Raw genomic sequence first — 25,368 nt, 5'->3', positions numbered from 1 at the left:
TTTCTCTCTCTTCTCTTTCTATTCCTCAACCGACCTTTGTCACTCGTTTTACAATGGTTTCTCGAACATTCCTTGCAGGTGCTTTGGCTGCGCTCTCGGCTCGAGCTGTCGTCGCTGGACCATGCCGACCTGTATCTTCGTCTACCGTTCAAGTCTCCTACGCTTCAGCTACCACTGACTCTACCTCCGTCGCTATCATCTCTTCTTCTACCGAGATTCAACTTACTGAAACTTTGTCCACCGATACGCTGTCGACCGAGACTTCTCTCACTCTACCAACCGATGTGACCACATCTACAGTCGACGAAGCTATCACCACCACTACCGAGGGCCTCACTACTACGGAGTTGACCACTTCAGTCGCCACCACCTATCATACTACTGAGACTACTGCCGTTGAGTCCGCAACGACTACCGCATCCGAGACAACCACCAGCGAAGCCCCCGCAGTCCCTACTGCCTTCAAATTCATCTCTTACGGTGGCACCACCAATGGTCTCGCCTTAAAAGCCACCAACGAACCAAGCAATCACATCCTCGTCGCAGACACCGTTCAAGGAATCTTCACCTACGACTCCGAAACAGGACAGCTCTCGTGCGAAGGCCTAACCCTCTGCCTCTACCGCGAAGACTCAGATTGGAACGCAGTAGTCAAGACGTGCTCAAGTCGGCCCAACCCAAGAGATACCCCGCTCATTTGTGAGAAGCCTGCCAATGGTAACTTGAAGTGCCGAGTGCCTGGAGCTCGTTGTGAACAACAAGAACCATGCCCTCCTGAGGTTCCTGATTGTCCCAATCCCAAGGAACCGACCACTGTGTGCAGGCCTACCGGTGAGGAGTGGTCGCAATTCTTCGTCAAAACTTATTTGGGTACTTGGTTTACATTGCATCTCGGTATTGAGAATCCAACTGCTGAACAGAATGATGAGTGGCATCTTCAGCCTATCAGACTACAAATTGAGCCTGTTGACGATTCATAAGATGGTGAAGGCTTTATCAGCTTCGTATATTCATCGGTAGATACTTTTAGAAAAGAGGAGCTGTTGCATTCACATAGAAATTAGTGACTATATATTTGCGGGATAAGCGAAGTTGAGTTGTAACTTGTGTGTTGTCTGACATTGATGATGGCCACGTTCTGTTGTGATGGGACCTTAGCTATCAGTACCTTTGCTACATTTCCCAACGCCGATCTTTTCGCTTGACTCTGTTAGTGTACATGTCGCTTTGCTAGTACACAAGAATATGCAAATACTGAACAGTCTACGCATAAAAAGTGAAGAAAAGACTCTTTCTTGAAAAAGAACCCCCGGTTGATGAATTAAGATGCTCTTTGATATACTATGACCCTCGTTGCATGTTCGATCACCTGGGTCGTGCTTTCCATGAACCTGGGATTTTTGCTCCGAGGTATAGGGTAATTGTCCCCCCCATCCACCAACCCCAACAATTCGCAAGCGAAAATGGCCTGCATCTTCAGGGGAAGTTCAATATTTCGGTCCTTTATCAATTCTCATCTCGTTGAGTATATCTCTTAGTCAACAGACGACATTGTCACTCGGCTGAGATGGTGAGGTGGATTGCATCAAATATGACCATCTCGTTACGCTAAAACCACCATCGCGAAAAAAAAAACGAGACAAGTCACACGACGTATGTGGCGTCTGCAAAACATCGTTCCAGTCTGTGCACACGGCCTAGCTAATGAATCCAGCTTCGTTTATCGCCTTACCACCCGTGATCATCACTCTGACCGTCACACGGTCCCTGCGTCCAACACCAACAACAGATCAACCAACACGAACATCAGGGTCAATTGAGACAAGAGCAACAGAATAAAAAGAGTGGGAGGGATTGGATGACGCCCTCCCAGTTTCAAATCACGGAGTAATTAAACTGTAAATCTCCCAGCCTCACTCTTTCCCGAGAATAAAAATACATGCGGCTAATTTTGCATGCATGCGCTTTGTTACGTGCAGGGATCTGCAAGACATGGACTCGTTTGCCGACGCTTGACAGAAATTGGCCGACTCTGCAGTGATTGTACTAAAAAGGTGCAAATCAATTGAGTGAATATTTAGAGCTTCAGCCTGGAAGCCGTTGAACAAGAGATCCATGGATGGTGCCGGCTAAAGTCAATTACCGCTTACGCTAGCAAGGCTAGATGCCTCAACAGACTCTACTCTCCAACCAGTAGAGATGACTCTCGTGTACCCCAGATCCTTGGCTTGGAATAATCCGGGTCAGACTCCATCCCCCCGCGTCTACATTATTCGCCCCATCCTCTTTCCCTCCTGTAACTTTCCATTCTCCCGTCCTCTACTACCACCGTAACTTTCCCTTCACCGGCAACGATGATCCATTCGGTATCAGAATGGCATCGTCCTCGGACGCAGTCCTAACTCTCACCTCGACGAGCATATGCGCCCTCCTCATCGTCGCCCGCTGCATTTACCGCGTTGTAGTCAGATGCAACATCCACAGCACATGCCATCGTCGCTGGCGCATCGACGACTTTTACATGACCGTTGCCATACTACCGCTCATCGGACGTGCGCTTTGTATTCTCTATTCGTTTCTGCTCAATCCGAATCATACGTACGAGCCTTCCACGAGCGATGCGGTTAATGCCGAGAGGGAACTTTCGCACAAGTTGCTGATACCCGCGAGAATATTCTACGCTTTGTTGTACGACAGTCAATCAATTGAGGGAGGATATATGCTGATATTGTTTAGTTTGTGGTGCTTGAAGCTTGGGCTTTTGGCCTTCTATTCACGCTTCATTGATGTCTTTCGCTGGGGAAAGATTGTCACGGATGCGCTTTGGTGGTTCATCGTAGCCACGTTCATCGCAGTATTTATAACCATCCTGGCAGAATGTCGCCCAATATCACTGTACGTCCCTCCCAATTCCTCCTCCTCAATTCCTCTCTAACTAATTGTCTGTAGAATGTGGGCGCTCAATCACGACGATAGCAGTAAGACACTGAATTCGCCATCCGACCAACCGCTAATTCGGAGTTCAGAAGTAGCATGCAACCGCGCGGTCGGAAATCTGATCCTAATGGCAGTCTGCAATATCGTTCTCAACGTCGCATTAATTATCCTTCCTTTTCCGATGCTGCGACATCTTAGACTTGATTTGAAGGAGAAATTACAATTGGGATTTTTGTTTAGTGTGGGCGCTGTGCTTGTCGCTATTACGATCCTCCGGCTGCCTCTTATTCTCAACGAATCCGTGTCGCAAAGATCACGATCAATGGTAAACACTCCAATTGCTGCATGCCTTTGGGATATAATGCTAACTTGTTGTAGTGGGCTTCAATTGAGATTCTATGCGCATGCATCGTCGCCAACACACCTTTCTTCTACGCTCTTCTCAAAGATCTACAACGACAACACGACGATCGACCCGAACGATCACCGTCCAATGCCACGAACCCAAGCGACTTTTACGATCTACAAAGTCTGCCGTCGTCGGCAGGCGCGCCAATACAAATGCCGATACCGTCTTTAATATCACCGGATACGTCGAAGGGAACGGTTAAATACTGCGAGAACGTATAACGAGGGATACAGGCCCCAGGGGGAATTTTATTTGTCTAATTAATGATACCCAATACAAAGAATTATAATTATATTGTTCATTCGTGAAGCGATGGGTTGGGTATCGCTCTTGGTGAATTGGTCTCCAGGCTGACAGTAGCGCTCCAGGGCTGTTTTTACAGGGACAGTTTTACTGAGTGAACCTAGAACAACTCAATGGCATCGGATCGCAAAACCTCCAATTGAGCGGATGGAATGCTACGATGCACGACTAATTGTATGGTCAATGGACGTGAACCACTAGGTGGTATCCGTGCGCCGGTTCAATCGTCGGGCGCTCTTGATCCAGTTCCCAGGTGCTGAACATTTTGGCGGGGTCGTCGCCCAGCTAGCGACTCTTCTCGCGCCAGTGACATTGGGCAGCTTCCTCAAATCAACATCAGCTTCATCAACCCAACCGCAGTCGAACAAATGCGAAGACCGCTGCTCGCCCGGTAGCTGACACCGAAAGTAACGTCGCCTGACCTTTCTCCACCTATTCGTGATTTGCACCCGCGCCCGCGCCTTCGAATCCGCACACGCGACAAGAGTTCGATGCTCTTGCTTCAATTACCGGCGTGATGGTAGACCGCACGTCCCAGCATCGTCGCTGATCGATCCAAACCGAACGCACACGATGGAGCCGCATCCAATCTCGAGATAAGACCGCCGATGAGGCCTCGACATTCGCATCCACCCAGAAACAAAAGCAAGCTCGCTCGACACCCTGCTTCGCGCTTCAACCCTCGATAGCGCAATGCCCATCCCGACGTCGTCCGCACCGAGATCTCAATTAGGTCAACCAGCCCCGCCGCTCTGAGAGTCCGATGAATCATCGACGCAACGCAAGCCCAAACAAAACGCGCCGCGTGCGCTTTCCCTCCTCCCTGTCGAGCAAGAAACCACACGAGCGGAACAATTAAGCGAAGCGACAACGGAAACAGAGTCTACAAAGCACATTGGAGGGTGATTGCTCGTGGGCCATGGCGATCAATGGTCTTTTGAGGCATTGTACTTGCGTTTCACGGCACGTCGCGTTTGACGACTGCCAGCAGGATGGGCCATTCTATGGCGAGGCAAATGCTTAGGGAATCCCTATTGCCCAGGACCATAACGATGGTCACCAAGACTACACCTGGACTTCTCGCTGCCCCTCCATCGCGATGGCAAGCCGCCGAGCGCATGTCACTAAATTTCCCGCCTGTTGTCACTGGCCGTTGTCGGCAACGACGAAGTGATGCTTAAGAGGAAATGCCCCGTTGGGCCGATTCGAACAATTGGTTGATGCGACAATCTACACATAGAGAAGGGCGATTACCAGAAAAAGCGCATTTACGATCTTCAATGCTTCATTCGCGTAGTCCAAGACACAATTGCCAATCGCATAACTTCATAATCATCATCATAACTCATGAAACCAACGGCCACCGATGCAAATCCCTACAAACCTCCATCCACGTACAAACATCCCCACTAGGCATCCCCTCCGCACAATCCCTCCTCCTCCAAACCTCCGTCAAAACCTCCTTACTCGACCGATAACTCTCAAACCCACTCCTCGAAAAACCCTTATCCAACCATTCCGCAATATCCATCCTCTGTCGTCCTCTCGCTTCCGCCCCCGCGATAAACGCAGGCCATGCCGTCCCCGGCCCTAGCAAATTATTTCGCTCGAGCGCTTCGTCGAATGCGTGGAGCGAATTGACCACGTCGTTTACGCTGTCTTGGAGAACGAGGGGGTTTACGTTGCGGATTCGCCTGTAGAAGAAGATCACTAGTGCTGATGCTAGGGCGCGCACCATGTGCATGTGTGGTGTTCCTCCGGGCGTAGTTGGACTTTCTGGTGATTCCACGCTATGTCTCGACCGGAACAAACACACTGCGTTCTCAAGATACGAAGCTCTAGGCTGCAGCGCCATAAGCGCTTCCGCATCACCCTTCTTCCTCGCAGACAACCGATCCATAGCATTCGCAAGTCTCGTAATCTGCGAAACAAGACTAAGCCACGTCTCCGGCACACCGTAGATCTGCATGTACATATTCTCATGATCCTGCGAGGTATCCGCAAGATGAATATCCTTTATATCCCTCCGCGTCTTCTTGCGCGGTTCGAGATGGAGAAAGTTGTCGAGGGTTATGTCGGGATTTATAGACTGTACGGGGACGGTAGCGGACTTGTTGGTTGTGTTGGGAAGGGTGAAGGGTGTTTCTATAGCGTGGTTTTCGTCGCGGTAGACGTTTAGACTTTCGGAGACGATACGCATCCAGGCGTAGATGTTGTGGAGAAGACGGGCGCGGCGGGAGATGCTGGGTTTTGTGAGGCCGCGCCAGCTTATTAGACGTTCCATTTCGGTGAGACACCAGCGGGTATCTGTTTCGTTGCCCGAAAGAAGCTAAACAGCGTTAGTCAATGGTTGTGATGTGATCCGTGGTGTTTACTTACTGCTGTTGCTAAGACGGCGCTTATGCCCATCAGCTGCTCCTTGTATTTCGCCTTATGCGGCCCAGGCTGCGATTCCTTCTCAAGACTGACTTTCAGATGTTGCTTTGCAGCTTCATATGTTCGACTTGACAATGCCTTCCAATGATCTCCCGCCCGTGCAAGACTAGGGAACGTAATAGAGTTCAGTGAAAGATGGAATGAAGATACAGCGATGAGAGCGTAAAACGTAGACAGATTCGCACGCTTGATCTGATCCTTGTTCACATCCAACATCGTCAGCTCGCTCAGCGTCATGATAGCAGACGGATAATGTAATGTCCTCCAAGCAGATTTCTCATTGATGGGTAGCGATCCCATTTGGCTGATGACATCGTCGTTGAAGTGCTTTAGGAGGAGTGGTGCATCGATCATAAGATCTAGCTGTGGCCAAGCAACGTCATCCTCAAATGGAATCATCGTATCCAAAGATTCAGAGAATGATTCGTTAGGCCACATTGGTAGCGTATCGAAGTTTTCGTAGGGTAGTTGAGGCGGATTATCCAGCACACTAACATCCCAAGTGAATAAATCACCCCAATGCAGAAAGTCTAGCGACGTTGTCGAGAAATCATTGGGAACAATCGTCTCGTCGACCATCGCATCCGAAATATTATCAACGGGCTCTGAGAAGGCTTGTGTTTGGGGTTCACTCAAACTATCAAGCTCCATATCATTGAAGGAGACATGGTCTGAGATAGTCTGGGCCGACTCAAACTTGAAGACCTGGAACGGTCCGACTTCGCAGATACTCGCTGCATCATCAAGACCCTTTGACTGTTCATCAATTTGATTCAATGCAGCTGTTACTGTAGACGGAACGTTGGTGAGGAGCGCATTGCTCATGAGCTCTCTATCCGCCTCTGCAAGGGTCAGCACTCCCCACACAACATAGACAGGGAACACTTACCAGTGAACAAATGTCGCCTAGAATATTGTTCCGCCCCAACTTCCGCTGTTTGAGGCGGCTGTCTATCATAAACTTCCCGTCCTGTAGAAACCAACCATCTAAGCGCAGGCGTGAACCCTTCACACGTCAAACCAGCCTGACGACATCGTTTGCAGCGTGGCAGACTCTGATCGCATTTGAGATGCCTTTTTCGACACGTCTTGCATCCGCCGAAAGAGTGCGTGCGTCTTGAAGTGCCCATTCTCAAAAAAGCCCAATCTGTACGAGTAAATTGACGTAGAAATCGAATAGGGAAGGCAGACCTGGGTGCGCAGTTCTACTTTAAAACGGTTCAGGAAAGTACGGTCGGGATCTCTTTCCTTTTGGGTTGGGGCTTATCTTTCGGGGCAGCCGATGAGTTAACCAATTGGAGATGGAAGCTTGATAATATTGGGACTAGGACGTTCTAGGGCGGGTTCTCTCCATGTTTTTACTGCTGTGTTATGGAGTCGTAGAATGGGATCGTGTCTTATTCTGTGGGGAAATTTGACATGACATGGAAAAGGGCGTCAATTGGGGTGTTTTCGTTGTGGGTATTGTGGAGGTGAAGTTGTTACTGAGTCAGAAATCTCGATGGTGATCTGGGTAAGCAAACTTGGTGAGGAATATCGATGCTTGGTCTCTTTCAAGTCATTGTGAGTAATTGATAGCAGGCGCCTACTTATCTTAAGCAGTGGCGGTGACACAACGTTGCGTGAACCAAGCTGTAGTGACCTGGTAGGGTGAAGGCATCATGGCCGTCAAAGCATTACTAATAAAAGGGAACATCACTATACAGAGAGGAGATTGTTCTTGAATGTAATGAAATCAATTAAACTCCTCCATGCTAATAACAATCTACCATACAAATTTATCTAAGCCTTAGCCTCAGGAGAAAATAACTTCTCGATTCGCTTATTGTTCCAATCCCAAGCAGTAATATCCTCATACTTGCAAGGCACACCCTCCTCAATAAACTCCTTAAGAGGAAATAGCGAAGCATTACGGTTAGGCTTAGCAAAGTAAGCAATAGAGTATCGCTCAGGAATAACCTGCTCGCCATCACCAGCCTTGATAGAAGGAGGATACGTCACACGGTGACAAGCAGCCTTGAAGGTATCATTCGTCAATCGCTGCAAAGAGTCACCGATGTTGAGGATGATATCGGTGGGAGCGGCGGACTCGACGTTGTTAAAGGTGCCGAGGTTCTCTTGGTCCTCGACTTGGAGACCGCCAACTGAGTCTTGGAAGAGCATGGTGATGGTGCCAAAGTCGGTATGCTCAGCGATACGCGTGGCGCTTCCGTCAGCGAGTTCTGAAGCGGGGACGGCAGGGTAGTGCAGGATACGGAACTCGTTCTCTGCACGGTTATGCAAAGACTTGAGATGCTCAGGCGAAACGCCAAGAGCAATAGCAAGAGCCTCAAGAAGCTGCATCTCCGTCTTGAAGGCCTTCTCATAAAACTCCTCCATAAACTTCCTAAAGCCGGGCAGTTCCTGCTCAGGAACCCAAAGGTTATCCACAAGCTCATCAGTTGCAGATCCAAAGTCGACAGTCTCCTTGATATCGCGAGTAGTCAAGGGTCCAAGACCCTTTTCGTAACCGCTGATGTTGGCGACGTTTTCTTGGCCGACGAAGGAGTAGCCGCGGTTGGGGTTTGCTTGGGGAGGGTGCTTGGCGATCATCTTTGTTTCGAGGGGGAGGGAGAAGAAGCGCTTTGTTTGATGGAAGAGCTCGTGGATGTCTTCGGAGGGAATGCTGTGGTTGATGAGTTTTACGCCACCGCGCTTTTTGAGGAGGCGGAGGAGGGAGTCGCAAAAGTCTTGCTTTTGAGAGGGTGTTCCGAAGAACAGGGACATGTCGAGGGTGTCTTGGTTGACAGCGGCCATTTTGATGGTTTGTAGGGGGTAGTTTTATGTAGTGATGAAGTTGTATACAAGGTAGATGAGAAGTAATTGTTGTTGCTTGAGGTGGTTGAGTGATGGTGTTCGAATTGATGTTGTCCTCGAGACAGTTTATATATCCAATCTGATCGGAAACTGTTACTCTTTACTTCTACTATTCCTTCCATTTTAGTTCCTACTATCATGACATGACTGCTCGTCACATGGGGAACTGTTCCAGAACATGTCATATCCCAAAGAGTATAGCCAACTCCTATCAGTCAATGCCGCGCTCAGCCGTCATGAGACTACCCCGGATGGTCCGAAAAGAGCATCAACAAAGTTAGTGAACCCGAAGCAAGGCCCATTTCCCCAGATAGACACGGTTGGGGTTACTCCATGGGCAAGACGGTTATCGTCGCTGATGACGATAAGGGAGTTGAGATTGGCCGATTGTTAGCATGTGGGGAGAGGATTGGTGGTAAGTGGAAAAGGAAAGAGATCCCGAGCTTGCCTAAAGAGTTTGACGCGCTAGTGTGGTTACCCTAAATTGAGAAGAATAACCTGGAATGTGTCACGAGGACGCATTACTCATGTATCTCGATGTCTTTGGTAGGAAGTTATATATCTTAGACTCGTTTGGAAATCATTTAACGGACTCAACAGGACGTTTTGCGAGTCTTTCAATGTGGTTGGGCGTGATGATGCGTGACATTAGCACTGAAGCATGACAAATCCCCACCGCTGACAGCATACATTGAAATGCTTTACCAGATCATGGATACGTCCTGGGATGAAACAAAGCCACCCAAACGGAGGCTTCCCAGTGAAATGTTTCATAATCTCACATTTATGCGATTTGTTAAATGCGTTACGATGAGTAGGGTCGTAGCTCAGAAACAAATGCCAAGCACGACCGTGTCCTTGGGTCAGAGACATGCTGGATGCAGATTATTCAGCGGTAGTTCGGCACTTACCGAGCCAAGAATAGCGTCAGCCATAGGTCAGACACTCAATTTTGTGGCGGCTGAATGTGTATGCGTGCTTCAGAGCATCTGAAACGTCGCCAATAGTGACCCAAATGGGCTTACTCTAGCGAAGCCGTCATAGCACAACGGGCAGGAAAAGGCCGACGACGATCATTTGTTTGAAGGCCCGAAGTAATTAAAGCGTCGGATGAATCGGCGCCTGAACACAAAGTTTGCGGGCGATGGTAACATTTAGGAAGAAAACAGCAAGGTTCAGGTGTTGACGATAAATTTCCATCTATCCGGTATCCGAACATCAAACATCAATGCTTATGATAAGCTTCAATGACGTATATCCCTTAATTAACGCACCAACGGGAAGACGAAACATTCCAACTTCACCGCGCTGACAACAAAGTCTTGACTGAAATATTGTCCGAGAGCAAGCCCCAAACAGGCGAGGCGGGAATGTTCTCGAAGAGGGGAGCCAGCCAGCCCTGCATTTTAAACTTTAGGCTATTCCCTAGTCGAAGCGAAGCGAGATGATCATCTCAACTGCCGCACGGATGCAATAGAAACGCGTCACAACGGGCGTGAACAAATTCTAATTTACGGCAGTTAATGCTATCTCGTACGATTGGAAACTTTGTTATAGTAGAGGGGCAGTGAAGAGGGGATATATAGTTGCACAAGTCTCGTCATACATTTCATGGTTTGTTATTTTGCAATTCACTCTTTCGACTCAACTTATACATTCCTTACTTTTCTTTCTTCTAACAATGTTGACTATCAAATCGCTATCTGCCTCGTTAGTAGGCCTTTTGAGCCTTACCAGCAATGTTGATGCTGCGAGCTCAGGTCTTGTCGCTTCGACTTACTTCGCTGGCTTCCACGCCAACCGAGGCTTCCCCGTCTCATCCATGCCATGGGATAAATTCACCGACGCAAAATACGCCTTCGCCGAAACCGCCTCCGACGGCAGTCTCGACATCTCCAAGTCCCAACCCCAAGAACTTCCCTGCTTTGTCAACGCTGCCAAGGCAAACAACGTCAAAGCTCTTGTATCTATCGGCGGATGGACCGGAAGCAAGTACTTCTCCAGTAACTTCGCCAACGAAAAGAACCGCACTGCGTTCGTGAAGACTTGTGTCGACTTTGTCAAGAAGCATGAGCTTGATGGGTTGGACTTCGATTGGGAGTATCCTAATAAGCAGGGTCTTGGATGTAATGTCATCAACAAGGATGATACGACCAACTTTTTGGAGTTTTTGCAGGAGTTGAGGAAGGATCCTGTTGGCAAGGAGATGTTTCTCACTGCTGCTGGATCTCTGTTTCCTTGGAATGATAAAAATGGTACTGCGTCGAAGGATCTGGGTGGCTTTGCTGATGTTTTGGATTACATCATGATCATGGTACGTTACACAGGCTGATGAACCTGAGGCATGCTGACAAGTGAAAGAACTACGATCTTTATGGTGCTTGGGCTCCTGTCGCTGGGCCTAACGCTGCCCTCTCTCGCTCTTGCGACGAGCGCAACACCATGGGTGCAGGCGACGAAGCCGTCGCCAAGTGGACAGGCGCTGGCATTCCCGCTTCTCAAATTGTTCTCGGTCTCCCTAACTACGCCCACGGCTTCAGAGTCAACGCCACATCAGCCTTCAACAAGCAAAAGAAGCTCAACCTCTACCCCGCCCAGAACTCCACCGATCGCTTCCAAGGAAGCAGCTGGGACAACGATCCTCGCATCGACGACTGTGGTAACCCTTCTCCTCCTAGTGGAACTTACCCCTTCTGGAGCATGATTAAAGAGGCCAAGTTCCTCGATACCAAGGGTAACCCTGCGCCCGGTATTGCTTATACTTGGGATAAGTGCAGTAAGACGGTACGTTTAGCTTACTCAGCGTGAGGAATATGATTACTGACGGGTTTGGTAGCCTTTCCTTTATGATGCTAAGAAGGAGATTTATGTCAGTTATGATAATGCGAGATCTTTTGCTGAGAAGGGCAAGTTTGTTGTTCAGCATAAGCTTGGTGGTTTTGCCACTTATGAGGCTGGTGGTGACTACAACAATATTCTGATTGACGCTGTTCGATCTGCTGTTGGTCTGTAATGATGGGCTAGGATTAAATACTTAGCCCAAGGAGCAAATGATATCATAGATAGGAGGAAGCCAGCTATGGCTCACTGGACGCAAACGATTCCATTTCCTTCTGTCATCTATACTTGCGCAAACATACGTAGTCCTCGACAGCCAATGTGATTGATCGAATACATCATTCTTGATAGATACAATTGTAAACGTAGAATGGGAAACGTCTACCCTTACACTATTTCCATTGTCATTGGCCAAACACACGATTGACAGGATGACGTCGGGACTTCTAAGGTCTGACGGCGATTTCTGGATGGGATGTAGACACATGAGCATCCGACACGAGATCCAAAATTCTCACTGACAATGGTGGCTTCCGAAAATCCTGGACGCGTGGAGTGATAAGTCGTTTAAATCCGGAGAACCCGGAGCCGATCCTAGCAACTTAGATCCCATGCTCGACTAAGATCTAGGACTGCGCCCGGTATATCAAGGCGATCACCAGATCAGGATATATCCAGCGCAATGCCAGAACCCAGCCAAGCCACTAAAACCCCAGATCACCGTCACCAAAGACATAACACGAGAAAGCAGACGCTACGTTTCATAGGAACAAGCAAATCTCCCCATTCAATTCGACCAGTCACATCACGTTGTCTCCTCCAACGAGGAAATTATCTCATGATCGACAGCTTACTCATCTGCGATATGTCACTGTGACTGGTCCATGGCGTACGTGTAAGGATTCAGTGCAGGCCTCGTAAATTTTACAAGTGCTTATGGGTGCGTCACACGGCAGTAGGCCAAGGCTGGTTTTGCTATTATTAGAGGATTGACGTGTGGGAAATGCATATGTGGAAATTAGCTGTACCACGAGTAAGGAGATATAAGAGTGAGGAACATCCTGCTTTCGAAATGGCATCAACTCACCTTCACTTGCATAATCAATTGAGCTATTCAAGATAAAATCACACAATCATGCACTTCACCGCCATCACCAGCGCAATTGCGCTCCTCGCCTCAGCAGCGACAGCTCAACCAACAGCTCGTCAGGCTCCCACAGCGAATGCAAACATCATGATCGTCAACGCTGCAGACCACAGCCAGCAGCCCGTCCGCATTCCCCTCGCGCAGCTCACCACTCTCAACTACCCAGTCACTGAGCTGCGCCTCATCAGTCTCGGCGTCAACATTCCTGACATCCCTTCGCCTGATGTCAAGGATATCGTGTGCCAGCGATACAAGGACAGGTACGGTGTCCAGTTTGGTAGTACTGAGTTTGGATATGAGAAGCCTGCACTGATTGCTACCAATCCTGTTGACTTTGGATGGGTTTTGTGTTATCACAAGAGGAGTGATTAGGTCTGGGGATGAGATGTTTGGATGGGAGAGGGGGTTATGTAAATAGAGGTTGGAGTGGTGAAAGAAGGTAGAAGGTTGAACGAGATGCAGAATGAGAAGACAAGGTGGCAGATAGTATATAAGATCTGTAATTTGGAATGCGTCTCGACATTTGTGAAATCGTAAGCAGTTAGCTAGCGAGATATAGTCCTTGAGAAGTAATATTTGCAGCTAGCGTTGATGCATTTACAACAGTCCGCATGCTGAGCGGTCCGGCATTTGTAAACACAAGCTTAAAATAATGCCCGACTAGCCGAAACTGTCAATAATCCATGCCATATGCCGTAAGATTTGTCTATCGTCCGAATTTCTAAGCATACAAGCCCCCAAAAGTCTTATCTTATCTCTCATATTCCACGGCGTTTCCCCCCTCTATTTCCTCATCCTGGATCGCCGTGGAGTCTCACAAAGGCATGCTGGGCATCGCAACAACGTTTTGAACTGCCGCGGAATATAACATCGTATAGAAAATGATCACGAAACGATTCAACATGATGAGTAGATGGATATAAGCTTAACAATCGACAAAGATGGAGATAAATGTTCGAGAAAAGGAATAATACTTAAAGGTGTGATGGTTTCGTACATCGGTTGTCTCAACACCAAACTGCATCAATTCAAGCATTTCACAGTTCAACACAAAATCTTAAACAACGAAACGCACAAGTGACAACCGCAACAATGTCTACCGAATCCAAATTCTGGCAACCTCTCAAATTGGGCAACATCACCCTCTCCCACCGCCTCGCCCTCGCCCCAATGACCCGTCTCCGCAACGACGAAGCCCACCTCCCACTCCCCTCCGTAACGAAATACTATTCTGACCGCGCCAGCGTCCCAGGAACACTCATCATCAGCGAAGCAACCGGCATATCCCCCACCGCCGAAGCAGCACCCAGTACGCCCGGCATCTCCAGCGCCGATCAGATGCAGCACTGGAAGCAAGTCTTTGACGCTGTACATGAGAAGAGGAGTTATATGTTCATGCAGATCTGAGATCTTGGAAGAGCGGGTGATCCGAATTATTTGAAGAGTCGCGGGTTGAAGTACTCTTCTAGTAGTGATATTGCGCTGGAAGGTTATCCTGTTAAGCCAGAGGCGTTGAGTGAGGAGGAAATTTGGGGAAAGATTGAAGAGTTTCGGCAAGCAGCTAGGAATGTTGTTGATGCAGGTGGTGATGGTGTTGAGATTCATGCATGCCATGGGTAAGAGGGCTCCGCGTCTGCGATTATTACTGACTACTAATTCCTTGTGTAGCTATCTGATCGACCAGTTCACCAGCGAAAGTATCAACAACAGAACCGACAAATGGGGCGGCTCAATCGAGAACCGCGCCCGCTTCCTCCTCGAAGTCGTTAAAGCAATCATCCAAGAAATCGGCGCCGAACGAATAGCCCTTCGCATCAGCCCGTTCGCAACATTTCAAGCAGCTTATACCTCCAACCCATGGGCACAATTCGGCTACATTATCAGCGAACTTAAGAAGGCAGCCTACAGACTAGCATACGTCTCCTTCGTGGAACCCCGTGCCAATCCTGCCCATCTGGACATGACTCTCCACAAATTCGAAAGCGACAAGGTCAACCCTTTGGGAGACGAAAAGCCTAGCCTCGAATACTTTCTTGAGATGTGGGATAATCAGTCTCCTGTCATTGTGGGTGGTGGATATCTGCCTGAGAATGTCTCTGAAGCTGTTGATGGGAGGTATAAGAAGTGGGATGTTGTGGTTGCTTTTGGACGGTGGTTCATCTCGAATCCGGATTTGGTTTATCGTGTCAAGAATGGTGTGAAGCTGACGCCCTATAAAAGGGAATTCTTTTACGCTGCTAGGAGCGAGATGGGGTATAATGATTATGCTTTCAGCCAGGGATTTGTTGAGGCGGCTAAAGCTTAGATGGCGACGATGGGGTTGGGGAGCTGGTCATAGAGAATTCAGTCTTTACCGTCGAAGTATATAGAGTTGGTACCTTTTTCTTGTCCGACTTTCTCTTCAATACATATTTAAAATCCACTATCTGAACATAGGTTCTGTGGGGGAAGACAAGTGCCGTCGTGTGATTAAGCTCAGGTATAATAAAACTAAAGCCATCGCCGATTCTCATAATTTCCTACAGCACAGTGCTAAGGTTCAATATGTCTGACGTTTCACCAAGTTTTTCCACCATTTATAGTCGCTTCAACGAAGTCATGTCCAATATCAAATCTGACACCTTCTGGGTTCTCAATCTCTTCATCCTCATCTAGATCATAGTTAGCAAAGTCTTCCAACACTTGACTGTGTCAGGTAGGAACTTACACCAAGTCTCATCAGCCTCCGGGTGCGGCCCGACAAGTCCAACCCATCCCTTCCCAAAAGGCGTAACTGACGCGGCAACGTCGCCGTTAGAAGAATATCTTCCGAGAACCTGCCCGGGAGTCTTTACACCAAAGCCCTTGATGACAACACCATCCTGGAAGTAAAGCCAACGCTTCTTGTCAGTTTTTCCAGATGAGAAAGCCCAGTCGACCTGAATAACTGTATCATCCTCGTCATTCACTTGAGCTCCCCGCCTTTTGATCTCTTGGTCCGTTCTCAAGCCATGAGGAAGCAGATTATAACCATCGTTTGGCCCGGCGAGATAGGCGCCGAGACAAAATCCCATGTAATGACCTCCATTTCTAACAAAATTCTGGATAAAGCTTTCATACTTTTTTGTTTGACGATATGCCTTTTCCCAATTCGGTCCACCGCCGTGAGCGTAGATAGTCGCGTCTTTGAGTGTCTCGTCTGTAACGTCAACAGCTTCCTCCGGACCAGCGTATATGACTTTGAAGTGAGAAGGAGAAGACTCAAGAAGTGCGCCGATAGCTTCGGGACAGCCTGGGGATGATGCAGGACCACGGTATACAACAGCCTTGGGGCGGGTGCTTAGTGCTGAGGTCAGGGCTCCTAAGGAGGTGACGAGGAGGTTGTCGACGCGCATGGTGTCTATGTTAAAAGTTTGAAAACTGCAGTAGCGAAGGGTGCGAGTATATCAGTTATTGTCATTTTCGTTGTATTTATATATAAATTGCCTCTAGCGATGACATCCATTTTCGGATCCAGGACGGCATGCCGTATACAACGACCAATAGCAGAGGACGGAGCGTAGGCTAAGCACCAAGGGTTCAGCGCTAGGCTGACTGTGCCGAGACAACCCCATGAGATCGACGGGTCACGATATGGAGATCTTAGAAGATCTTATTGAATAGCGCGTATAGCCCAATCTGAATGATGATTGTCTTGGAACAAACCATGCCGAGAAGTTCAAATCTTACCCTCAATCCGAAAACTCAACACCTCATGCCCCAACACACATTAAAACTAATGCTTCGGTCTAAAAACCAGCAAAGCACCCTCTTCTTTCGAAGGTCCAATATCCGGCCATCTCTCCTCTTGCAACCCCAAAGCTCTCTGCCACATATCCCTCTCCAAAAAGTCCGCTAACTCGCCACTATCCCATATAATCTCCCTCCGTCGCTGCGACCTCAGCATATTGATGATTCTTTGTCGAACGTCATCATCCTCGCAGTAGACATAAAGCTGATACAGAGCAGCTGTCAAGTCGATTTTCAGCCCAAAGTGCGAATGGCTGGGATTGCACCATAGTTGCTGCACCTGATCGAGAAGGGTGTTGCAGTCTTGAGGTGTGATGGCAGCTTGGTCTTCGTTGCATTCCCCGTCGAGGAGGACTTCCCATAGTTTATGCTGGATGCGTAGATTGAGAATTCTTTCTTTGGATTCATCCACGCTGATCCTGCCTAAGAGACAATTGAAAAGTGCCTCCCAAGTTGCCACATCTTGCCTCAATTTGACCCATTGAGTAACACACTCTGACTCTTCATCGTCCCAATCTTGCTCCAGATCCCAACTGATATGATTAATCACATCGTCGAATTTATTCATGACATCTTCCGCCTCATCCAGATCCCGAAACACACCATTGGCTTTCCTCTTTTGTTTCTTGGGCGGCATCAATAGATGTGTTACGTCAGGGAAGATGCGATCTTCCGCAAATATTGCAACTTGAGAGCTTATGGCGTGGAAGATTGTTGCGAGGTCTTGGAGTTCGTTGTTCGGTAGGAATACTTTGGGTTTATGATTCGCAAGAATCTTTATGCCTGACTCGAGGTGTCGAACTGCTTCTTCAAAGTCCCCGCGAAGACTTTCGAGGATGACGAAGAGTATACAGCACGTTAATATCGTCTCAAGGTCCGCTGGATTATCTCGGGTATTTGCGAGCCTTGATATAGCCTCATTGTAATTTGTCAGGATAAACCTGTCCAAAGACGCTGGTAAAATCTGCCCAGCTCCGGCTCTGGAGTATCTCAAATGTGTCGCGCCTACGGCTAAGACCGCATGCTTGATGCAAAGATTGTCTTGGCTAGGCGCCAGAAGTGTCTTTTTCCAAAAGCCTTTGTTCAATGAGTGAGAAATTTCGAATTGGCCGATTATATCGGAGAAGAAATAAGTATAATAACTCGACTCGAGGGCGTTCCCTGGGACCAAGCATTTTTGGGGTGTGCTTGCTCGCTTTGCCACAAGTAATGGAAGAGGTCGAGGTTTGGGAGTATCTTGTGTGAGCTCTTGTTTCTCGTATCCGTCGCAGACATAACCGCCTTTCTTGCATCGTTGACAAATTGGCTTTTCTTCATCACATTTCTTATGTCTCTTTTTACTATGTCGCAGTCAGTGCATTTCCCTAATCGCACAGATGGGGGGCGACTTACCAAGTCAGGCATCCAGTACGCTTCTTGGGGGCAAAGGCCCTCTGTCTCTGTGTCGCGCGCATTGGACCACTCATTTACTCTGTACAATTCCACAAACGACAAGCCGAGAGAGCCGAGTTAAGAGGCCTGAGATGATCCTTACGGAAGGCCAGAGGGGGCAGTGTCCAAAAACCAAACAGAGGCTCGATTTTTCAATAAGTATAAGGTTACGTAACTTAGAGGTGTAATCGTATTGCAAAATGAGTTTTTGGACACTGCCCCCTCTGGCCTTCCGTAATCCTAGGCATCAGCATTCCAGAAGATCCATCGCAGTTCCACTTTGAAAGTTCCGTGCATCGCGTATAGATTGACCAATAGCAATACAGAGACTCGGCCTCAAAGTTTGTGAATCCTTCCGATCTGCATTGGTGCTTATTTTTTATCGGGCCAGCAGGAGGCTGAGCTGATCTCCTTATCTTTTACCACTTCATTTTTCGTATAAAGTCCTAATTCATTCCTAGTCTCGGTGTGACTCAAGACGACCTTGTTGATAACAATTGCCTTACTAGGATTTAACAAACCCATTTCTCATCATCACTCCTTCGTCCCTTCTCAAGTACAATGAACTCATCCAAAATGGCCCAGTCATCTCATGATTCTAAGCACATGGGTGTCTTATACAGGATGATAGGCTACATCTTAGAGCCTCTTCTTCACGCCGTTCGTCATCACAATCTCGGTGAAGGCTCCAATTCAGCTAATTGGCTTATACAGGTTCCTTAGCCATACATCGCACTTCATCCAGTCCTCACAGCCGCCCGTCATGTACAGTCTTTCGAAACATCCGCCTCTTCAAATGGTGAGACTAGAGGCATCATGTCTCCAAGCGCCGACACCTCTCTCTCCTCAGTCATATACCCAACAAAAGGGGTTTTGTTATGGCTAGTTTGGTCATTTTCGCAGACCTTAACCCAGCGTTATCTTGCAAAGTCACACTCTATGCACATCACCAAGTGCCTCACCGCAATCATCTTCGGTCCCCTCCACCTCTTGTGGCTCCAATCAGCCATCTCAGACACCCCTACCTCCTTCGGAACATCGATTAGATATATCCGATCCATCTCCGCGATGCAATTCCTGCGCTTCATTGCTACCACTGTAACATTCGTTATCGTGGAGGAAAGCATAGAATTCATCCTTGAACAAAGCTTTCAGATGTCTATAGGTTACAAGAATTTCATGGCAGAGCTTGACACGGATCAAGCTCGATATGTGAGCACTGTTCTAGCGGGCTTTTACTTCTTGTCGAAAGCCGTCAAGCTGTTTCTTTGGGTCCCGGCTACTGTTGCGGCTGTACAGGCTGTTCCAAAGGTTGACGCTCAAGGGCCCGGCGAATCCACGCAGAGATTCTGCGCTGATATGATGACTTGCTTGAGAAGCATTCCTTTGGCGCTATGGGGGAGATTCGGTATCTATTATTGTGTTGCAGCTGTTATTGATGCATTATCGAGAGTTATTGATACTACTTTCCAGATTGAAATTGTTCGCGGAGGACTTGAAGACAGCATCTGAAGTATAAATCACATATAGAGATTACCTGTGTTTTATATATAAATCACAAAATAAACGCCTAAAGCCTATGATTATAAAAGTGCATCTACACAATCTGAATCGTCTCGCTGTTCCCACCTAGAAATCCCCCAAGCAACGTCCCGGCGCCCACCCGTTTATAATGCCGCACCTGGCTTGAGGATGGGTCGGGCTCAACCAACAAGACATAGTGAATCTTGACCTCATCTGACCCACTTCCCTTCTGTTTACCAAGAACCACACATTTCGTGACCGTCCGTTTGGAGCCCGACGACGAGTCAAACACGAGCATGGAATCATGGCCACCGTCGATGTATTCCCTCGCCTCAGCAACCAATACTCCATCGTCAGCCTTGTTGGGCTCTGAATCCCACTGCGTCTTCACAAATTCCCACTCGGTTCCACCAAAGTCGGCGGGGATATAGTCGATGCTACCGGTGTACGCCATCCATGACCAAGATGGAACCCTGGTACCACTCGGACTCGGGCAGAATTTGACTGGGGTAAGGGTGTCTTCCTTATCAGCCCGACGCCAGAGCAGACTTCGCCGAAGTAGACCCCGACGACGACCGTCGCTGTTATCCTCAAAGAAGACGCCAAATCCACCTTGAACTTCAAGAGCAGCGATGATTCGCTCTTGCAGTCCGTTGATAGCCCATGGTCTATCGGTATCGAGGGTAAGACCTAGTCCAGAATACATCTTGTAAAGGTCCTGGTAGCCGAGGATCTTCGCCCCCTTGTCTGCTTTCATCATCAGAAGAGGAAAGTTTGGATCCGCCAGGAAAGTGGCACGCTGACTAGAAGAGGTTAGCCGACAAGCTCCTCCAGGAAATAGCTACTTACTTGGTCATCTTTGTCATGGTCTCGCAGCGTACTCCATCACCGCACTCAAAGTAGCATTGGTAGTCCGTGTAATAGACGGTTCGGCGAGCAAGGGCGTGTTCCTGCAAGACCCAACCCCTACCGCCCAATGGTCCGTCCAGGACGTCATTCTGGAAGTCGTCGATGCTCTCGCGGATGGAAACAGGAGTCGAACCATTCCATAGACTGATGCATCGATGCTCTGTTCTTGGTCCAAGGAAGCCAGCATCATGCCCTGGACAGCGACTTGCTGCAAGTACGCAGTATGCACCACTATAAACTTGTTCCATTTGCTTCGCCTCCTGCCGGAAGTCCCCATCATTCCCTTGGATAATACAGACCGAGTCAATCCACAGATACGGGCAACCGATGGCGCGAGTAACTCTAACAGCATCTCTGAAGGTGCGCGGAAGATCGGCTAGTTTGATACCAGCAATATGCTTTTGTATGTTGGTTCTGAGGGTGCGAAACTGTTGATCTGATCCCCATTGGTGAGATAATGCCACCCAATTCCCTTTGTTACTTGGGGTAGTTTCAAGTAGATGGACCTTGTCGTCATTGGTACCATTCACAGCTATAACTCTCGTAGGTAGCTTTTTGCCCGCTCCCAGACTGTTTGAAATACTCCAGGTCTGGCTACGCTTGCAGCCATGGTGATGCCGATCACAGTTCTGAAGCCATTGTTTGACAATCTCCAGATGCGCTGTACTTCCAGCATCAGGGAGAGTGGGAAGACTGAGCTGGATCTGGGTGTCCATACCAGTGCTAAGACCTACAACCATCTGTAAATAGCTTGATAAGAACCTATACCAAAGCACCTACTATCATTTCTAAAGATGGACGCAACCAGCGTGTAACCGTTCATGAGAATGCTTGTTCCATTTCTCTGGAAGCTGACATGGGAAGTTGCGGCTTGACCCGCCTTCTGAGAGAATGGCCACAGCAGGCAACAAAGATCGCAGATGCCGGTACTGGAATTGGCCTTGAGAGTATTCGAGTCGTAGGTGATATTGAACCCTGGACTTAAAAGTCCATTCCGGAACGTCAGACATTTCCCACAAAGCTTCGTTGACTCTGAAGGAGAAGGGACACCGAGGTTGTTTGCCCTGATAGAAGATGTAACGCGATCCGCAAATTCATTGTCGATGACTATGTTCCAAGTGTCCTCTAGCTGTCAAATCATAAGCAACGTTAGTCTGGTGAAGATAAGTGCATACTGACATTCTGTTTTGTTATGCTGCTCAGCTCATACGCTCGAAAGTTCTTACGTTCTATTAGGGACTCACTGTCTACAATACTAAAGTTAGACATCGATTTAGCATAGCGCGAGTCATAGTTGTGTGGATCTTTTCTTTCTTACTTTCTACGGGTACAGTTAGCATCATGTTCATGGGGAGGCATATAATACTTTCAAACTTACACCCTGGATGCCCCAGCAGACACATTGTCAGTATAAGTAACTGCCTGAGGGGTTGAGCTAGACTCAGCATACATACTGAAGAGAGGTCAGCGAGGGGTAACAAGATAGTTTTGACGGCCGGACTTACATCCTGTAATCCGAAGTTTCAGTGACCAGCATAGTATTGCTAGTGCTCAAGTGCATACCGTCTATGTCAGAGTCAAACGTTAGCTGACGTCGTGAGTTCTTGCAGTCCAAAACTAACCCTTCCCGTTAAAGCTGAATTGAAGTCTTGTATGAATGACAGCCCTGCTTGTATACCATTGGAATACAGTTCTTGTGTGTCGTCAAAAGTGCTTCGGGGCGGGGAACTAGGGGTACCTGATAGCCAGTAATCAGCTGTATCCACGTCCGATGTGATAATCTCCATCCGGTCGTAGAGATCTTTTGCTCGGGCGCGGCAGTCCTTGTCAGATTGTAACTGTGTTATGGGGGCTTTCTCAGGAGGAGAAACAGCGTAAGAGAATGTGGGATTCTCTTGAGTTGAATATTCGAGTGAGTCTGGCTCGGTCACAGTGAATTGCGGAAGGGCCACCGATGAAGCTAGGCCTCTCCGTGGCGTATTACCTGAACTGACGTTGCTGCTGGGAGAACTGCGACGGCGTGCTCGAGGTGTCAGAGACATATCGGTACTGGATCCCAAGTTCTGAGGTAGCTTCACCACCAGTAGTTTACCCCTAATAAGCTCAAGTAAGTTGCCCAGAGCAGTTTGTCCAACCTCGCAGACTGGGTCTCGAGCCATATGTTCTATCCATTCCAAGACCACATGGTGAACCTTGGCATTGCCGTCTTTACCAATCTCGTAGAAACAAGGTATGTCGACATCGCCTTGGTTCAAACTGCGGTTAAATCGTTTCAGTTCTTCATAGCCGTACATCAACCAGATCAGGAACTCCAGCCAGATGCATCCCATAGCCCAGATATCGTAGAGCCGAGATCGTCTTCTACCAGGTTTTCCAGTATTAGTTACTACAAGAAGGTTATTGCCGCGTATGGACCTTTCTTCGGGAGGCTCGTAGCGCCGTGTGCCGAACGGAGTTGACGTCTGCACAGTTCGAAGCTGTGTGATGTTGTTGTGTTGTTTTGCGAGACCCCAGTCACCAATCTTCAGTGTACCGAGTTTTGTACTATCGCTGGCGTCTTTAAACCGAAGGATGTTTTCAGGTTTTAAGTCTCCATGGCGAAAGTGTTGATCCGATACAGTCTCATCCACCGGGTTGTGAACTTTGCAAAGGGTTTGGGCAAGACCCAGCAACTGATCAAAGGCATCTTGAATCAGTTCTGCTGTCAGGCGTCGAGGAAAATGCTCCCAGAGGTTCCTGAGGTTTCCACCATCCGCCCATTCGAGGATGAGATAGTGTTCATCTTGGCCTAAGCGGAATGCGGTGATAAAATTGACAATGTGCTTTTGACCAAGAGCTCTCATTTTCCACAGCGCCCTTACTTCCTTCTCCCAGCCTTGGATCTTAATATCCCGCTCCTGGTCACTTTCCAGTTTGATCTTCTTGATAGCGACGTAATCAGTACAAGGAAAGATCTGGACGGGTTAGTCGGGATTTTTTTCTAGGTATTATTTGAACGCAATGTCACTTACCAATCCGCTGGTGTCAAGGTGTGAATCATGAATTTTGTACTTCATAACCTCACCAAAGGCTCCTGCAGCAACAGAATCGGCGTTCTTATAGATGAACGGTAGAATAGACTTCTCGACAATGTCGTGGTTGTCTATACACGTAGAGAAAACTGGAGCACAGAATTTCCACTGGTTCTCGGCAAAATGATTAACATGGTCGTCGTTCCATGCCTCTCGGTCTAGACGCATGCCTTTGATGTCCTCCACATCTTGGTCGGTAATATAGGGGAATAAGGCGTCAATCTGTTCTCTTCTGAAAGGAAGGTGAATGTCGTGGAGTTCCCACTCAATGAGGTATCTCAGAAGTCCATACAGACTTGCCCCTTTCAGTGAGATGTAAACAAGAATAGAGAAGATCTTCTTGGCATTGGTCAAGATGAAGCTTATCACCTTTTCGACTGATTTAGTGACAGTCAAAGATGGTTTGTCTTCACACTTGTAAAATACCCAGATGATCAAACGTCTCGTAACAAGATCGTCTACTTTCCCCTGGGGCAAGAATGTTGGTTTCAGGTTAGTGAAGGTACTTTCCACCATAAACGACCGGACAGTTGAACCGACGGTGGGAACAGTTTCGGTAGCAAGAGGCTTTTGGGGCTTAACAGGTGGCATTGTAGCCGGCAGGATAGTTGAAGGCTTGATAAATAGAGATGTACTGTAGCTCTACGGCAGAGTGTCAAGGAGCCTTATGGTGAGAGAACGGCAGGTTAACCTAACGATATATTTATCAATGCGGTGCGATTCCTTGCCGAGACTGTCTGATCACAGCAATCTTTACCATTGACGAAAAGGCTACAGCCTGATTTCATATATCCCTCAGTCTTGTCCCTTCAATTCCCCCCAAAACTAGCAATTGACTTTCAACCTCTTTTCAAGCAGGCTAGAGCCTGATTTCTTGATATGGCGGTCAATTGATTACTCGCATCTCGACAAGACATTATTATACCCTGATTGGAGAGTCCTGAAAGTAGGCTGAGCTTATCGTCACCATTATCACATCGCTCACGCGCTGTGGCGCCGACCGGTGTGCTGTCAGGTGGTTGAACTTCAGTAGGCCACCCATTCACAGAAAGCGGTTACCCTCGTCTCAGTTTGAAATCAATAAATGGATCAATATTCGTATGCGAGCTGAACAATCCATATACCGAAACGAGACAATATCCGAACTTTTCGGCTGCTTGGCAGCGCGTAACATGACCCAACAATAGAAATGATGACCGACTAAAACAGGATAATGAACGCATCAGTCTCCATGTGACAATGTGATCATGGCAGCACACCCTCTTGTAGCCAGATTCTGACCACGGTCCGTGATTACCCCTCCTGTTTGGGGGTCCAACGCTGTCTGGATTAGCGGCATCTTTCAATCTCCTTCTGCCAAGATGTAAGCAATATGCGTCATATCATATCATCTTTATCTGCTCACCTTTGAAAGGGTTCGCGGCGCTCGGACGGTATACTCGTTATGAACGAGCTGAAAATGTCCAAGTCAGCTTGTGAAATCCTTGTCAAATGTCGAGGCTATCATTATACATCAATTTGAAATGCGTCAGGTGAAAATTCCGAGCTCAGGTGCTTTGCCAGCTTCGTTGGATCGATATCCCAGGCGGGAAATTGTTGTGTTTTCTGCGAGTCCCCGTGGCGTTTAAAACCAAAGGAACTCCTCCGATGTCGGTTGACAGAAGGTATAATCCTCGTGGCAAGACTCAAAACCTGATGGAAGAATTGAGAGGGGCCCATGTCGAGAATATCCTGTAGAA

General features: G+C 48.0%; 11 protein-coding genes across 11 annotated transcripts; 6 read left to right on the top strand and 5 right to left on the bottom strand.

Moving 5' to 3' along the window:
* Window positions 1–53: 53 nt before the first annotated feature.
* On the top strand, window positions 54–980 carry FIESC28_00280 (uncharacterized protein; the record flags this gene model as incomplete). The annotated part of the gene is made up of 1 exon (XM_031154431.1): window positions 54–980. One exon carries the CDS (start codon window positions 54–56, stop codon window positions 978–980), a length of 927 nt encoding a protein of 308 aa, XP_031021603.1.
* Window positions 981–2,374: 1,394 nt separating this feature from the next.
* Window positions 2,375–3,567, top strand: FIESC28_00279 (uncharacterized protein; the record flags this gene model as incomplete). The annotated part of the gene is made up of 5 exons (XM_031154430.1): window positions 2,375–2,688; window positions 2,737–2,895; window positions 2,950–2,978; window positions 3,027–3,262; window positions 3,316–3,567. The coding sequence occupies 5 exons, from the start codon at window positions 2,375–2,377 to the stop codon at window positions 3,565–3,567; spliced, it is 990 nt and encodes a 329-aa protein (XP_031021602.1).
* A 1,680-nt stretch (window positions 3,568–5,247) lies between these two features.
* On the bottom strand, window positions 5,248–7,215 carry FIESC28_00278 (uncharacterized protein; the record flags this gene model as incomplete). Its single annotated transcript, XM_031154429.1, has 4 exons — window positions 5,248–5,343; window positions 5,466–5,978; window positions 6,029–6,927; window positions 6,975–7,215. 4 exons carry the CDS (start codon window positions 7,213–7,215, stop codon window positions 5,248–5,250), a joined length of 1,749 nt encoding a protein of 582 aa, XP_031021601.1.
* Window positions 7,216–7,867: 652 nt separating this feature from the next.
* Window positions 7,868–8,881, bottom strand: FIESC28_00277 (uncharacterized protein; the record flags this gene model as incomplete). Its single annotated transcript, XM_031154428.1, has 1 exon — window positions 7,868–8,881. One exon carries the CDS (start codon window positions 8,879–8,881, stop codon window positions 7,868–7,870), a length of 1,014 nt encoding a protein of 337 aa, XP_031021600.1.
* Window positions 8,882–10,622: 1,741 nt separating this feature from the next.
* Window positions 10,623–11,954, top strand: FIESC28_00276 (uncharacterized protein; the record flags this gene model as incomplete). The annotated part of the gene is made up of 3 exons (XM_031154427.1): window positions 10,623–11,255; window positions 11,303–11,725; window positions 11,778–11,954. 3 exons carry the CDS (start codon window positions 10,623–10,625, stop codon window positions 11,952–11,954), a joined length of 1,233 nt encoding a protein of 410 aa, XP_031021599.1.
* A 960-nt stretch (window positions 11,955–12,914) lies between these two features.
* FIESC28_00275 (uncharacterized protein) lies at window positions 12,915–13,298 on the top strand (the record flags this gene model as incomplete). Its single annotated transcript, XM_031154426.1, has 1 exon — window positions 12,915–13,298. The coding sequence occupies one exon, from the start codon at window positions 12,915–12,917 to the stop codon at window positions 13,296–13,298; it is 384 nt and encodes a 127-aa protein (XP_031021598.1).
* A 720-nt stretch (window positions 13,299–14,018) lies between these two features.
* Window positions 14,019–15,231, top strand: FIESC28_00274 (uncharacterized protein; the record flags this gene model as incomplete). Its single annotated transcript, XM_031154425.1, has 3 exons — window positions 14,019–14,294; window positions 14,370–14,542; window positions 14,595–15,231. The coding sequence occupies 3 exons, from the start codon at window positions 14,019–14,021 to the stop codon at window positions 15,229–15,231; spliced, it is 1,086 nt and encodes a 361-aa protein (XP_031021597.1).
* A 251-nt stretch (window positions 15,232–15,482) lies between these two features.
* Window positions 15,483–16,300, bottom strand: FIESC28_00273 (uncharacterized protein; the record flags this gene model as incomplete). Its single annotated transcript, XM_031154424.1, has 2 exons — window positions 15,483–15,577; window positions 15,634–16,300. 2 exons carry the CDS (start codon window positions 16,298–16,300, stop codon window positions 15,483–15,485), a joined length of 762 nt encoding a protein of 253 aa, XP_031021596.1.
* A 380-nt stretch (window positions 16,301–16,680) lies between these two features.
* Window positions 16,681–18,148, bottom strand: FIESC28_00272 (uncharacterized protein; the record flags this gene model as incomplete). Its single annotated transcript, XM_031154423.1, has 2 exons — window positions 16,681–18,034; window positions 18,087–18,148. 2 exons carry the CDS (start codon window positions 18,146–18,148, stop codon window positions 16,681–16,683), a joined length of 1,416 nt encoding a protein of 471 aa, XP_031021595.1.
* Window positions 18,149–19,193: 1,045 nt separating this feature from the next.
* On the top strand, window positions 19,194–19,637 carry FIESC28_00271 (uncharacterized protein; the record flags this gene model as incomplete). The annotated part of the gene is made up of 1 exon (XM_031154422.1): window positions 19,194–19,637. The coding sequence occupies one exon, from the start codon at window positions 19,194–19,196 to the stop codon at window positions 19,635–19,637; it is 444 nt and encodes a 147-aa protein (XP_031021594.1).
* Window positions 19,638–19,722: 85 nt separating this feature from the next.
* On the bottom strand, window positions 19,723–24,220 carry FIESC28_00270 (uncharacterized protein; the record flags this gene model as incomplete). The annotated part of the gene is made up of 9 exons (XM_031154421.1): window positions 19,723–20,452; window positions 20,499–21,288; window positions 21,339–21,687; window positions 21,738–21,813; window positions 21,877–21,879; window positions 21,937–22,011; window positions 22,064–22,124; window positions 22,237–23,512; window positions 23,570–24,220. 9 exons carry the CDS (start codon window positions 24,218–24,220, stop codon window positions 19,723–19,725), a joined length of 4,011 nt encoding a protein of 1,336 aa, XP_031021593.1.
* Between the last annotated feature and the right edge of the window lie 1,148 nt (window positions 24,221–25,368).

Source organism: Fusarium coffeatum (genome assembly GCF_003316985.1).
Source record: "Fusarium coffeatum strain FIESC_28 chromosome Unknown BRIP53273_contig_5, whole genome shotgun sequence".
Lineage (NCBI taxonomy): Eukaryota > Fungi > Ascomycota > Sordariomycetes > Hypocreales > Nectriaceae > Fusarium > Fusarium coffeatum.
Note: the sequence above shows the minus strand (reverse complement) of the source record. Positions and strands in the feature narration are given on the sequence as shown.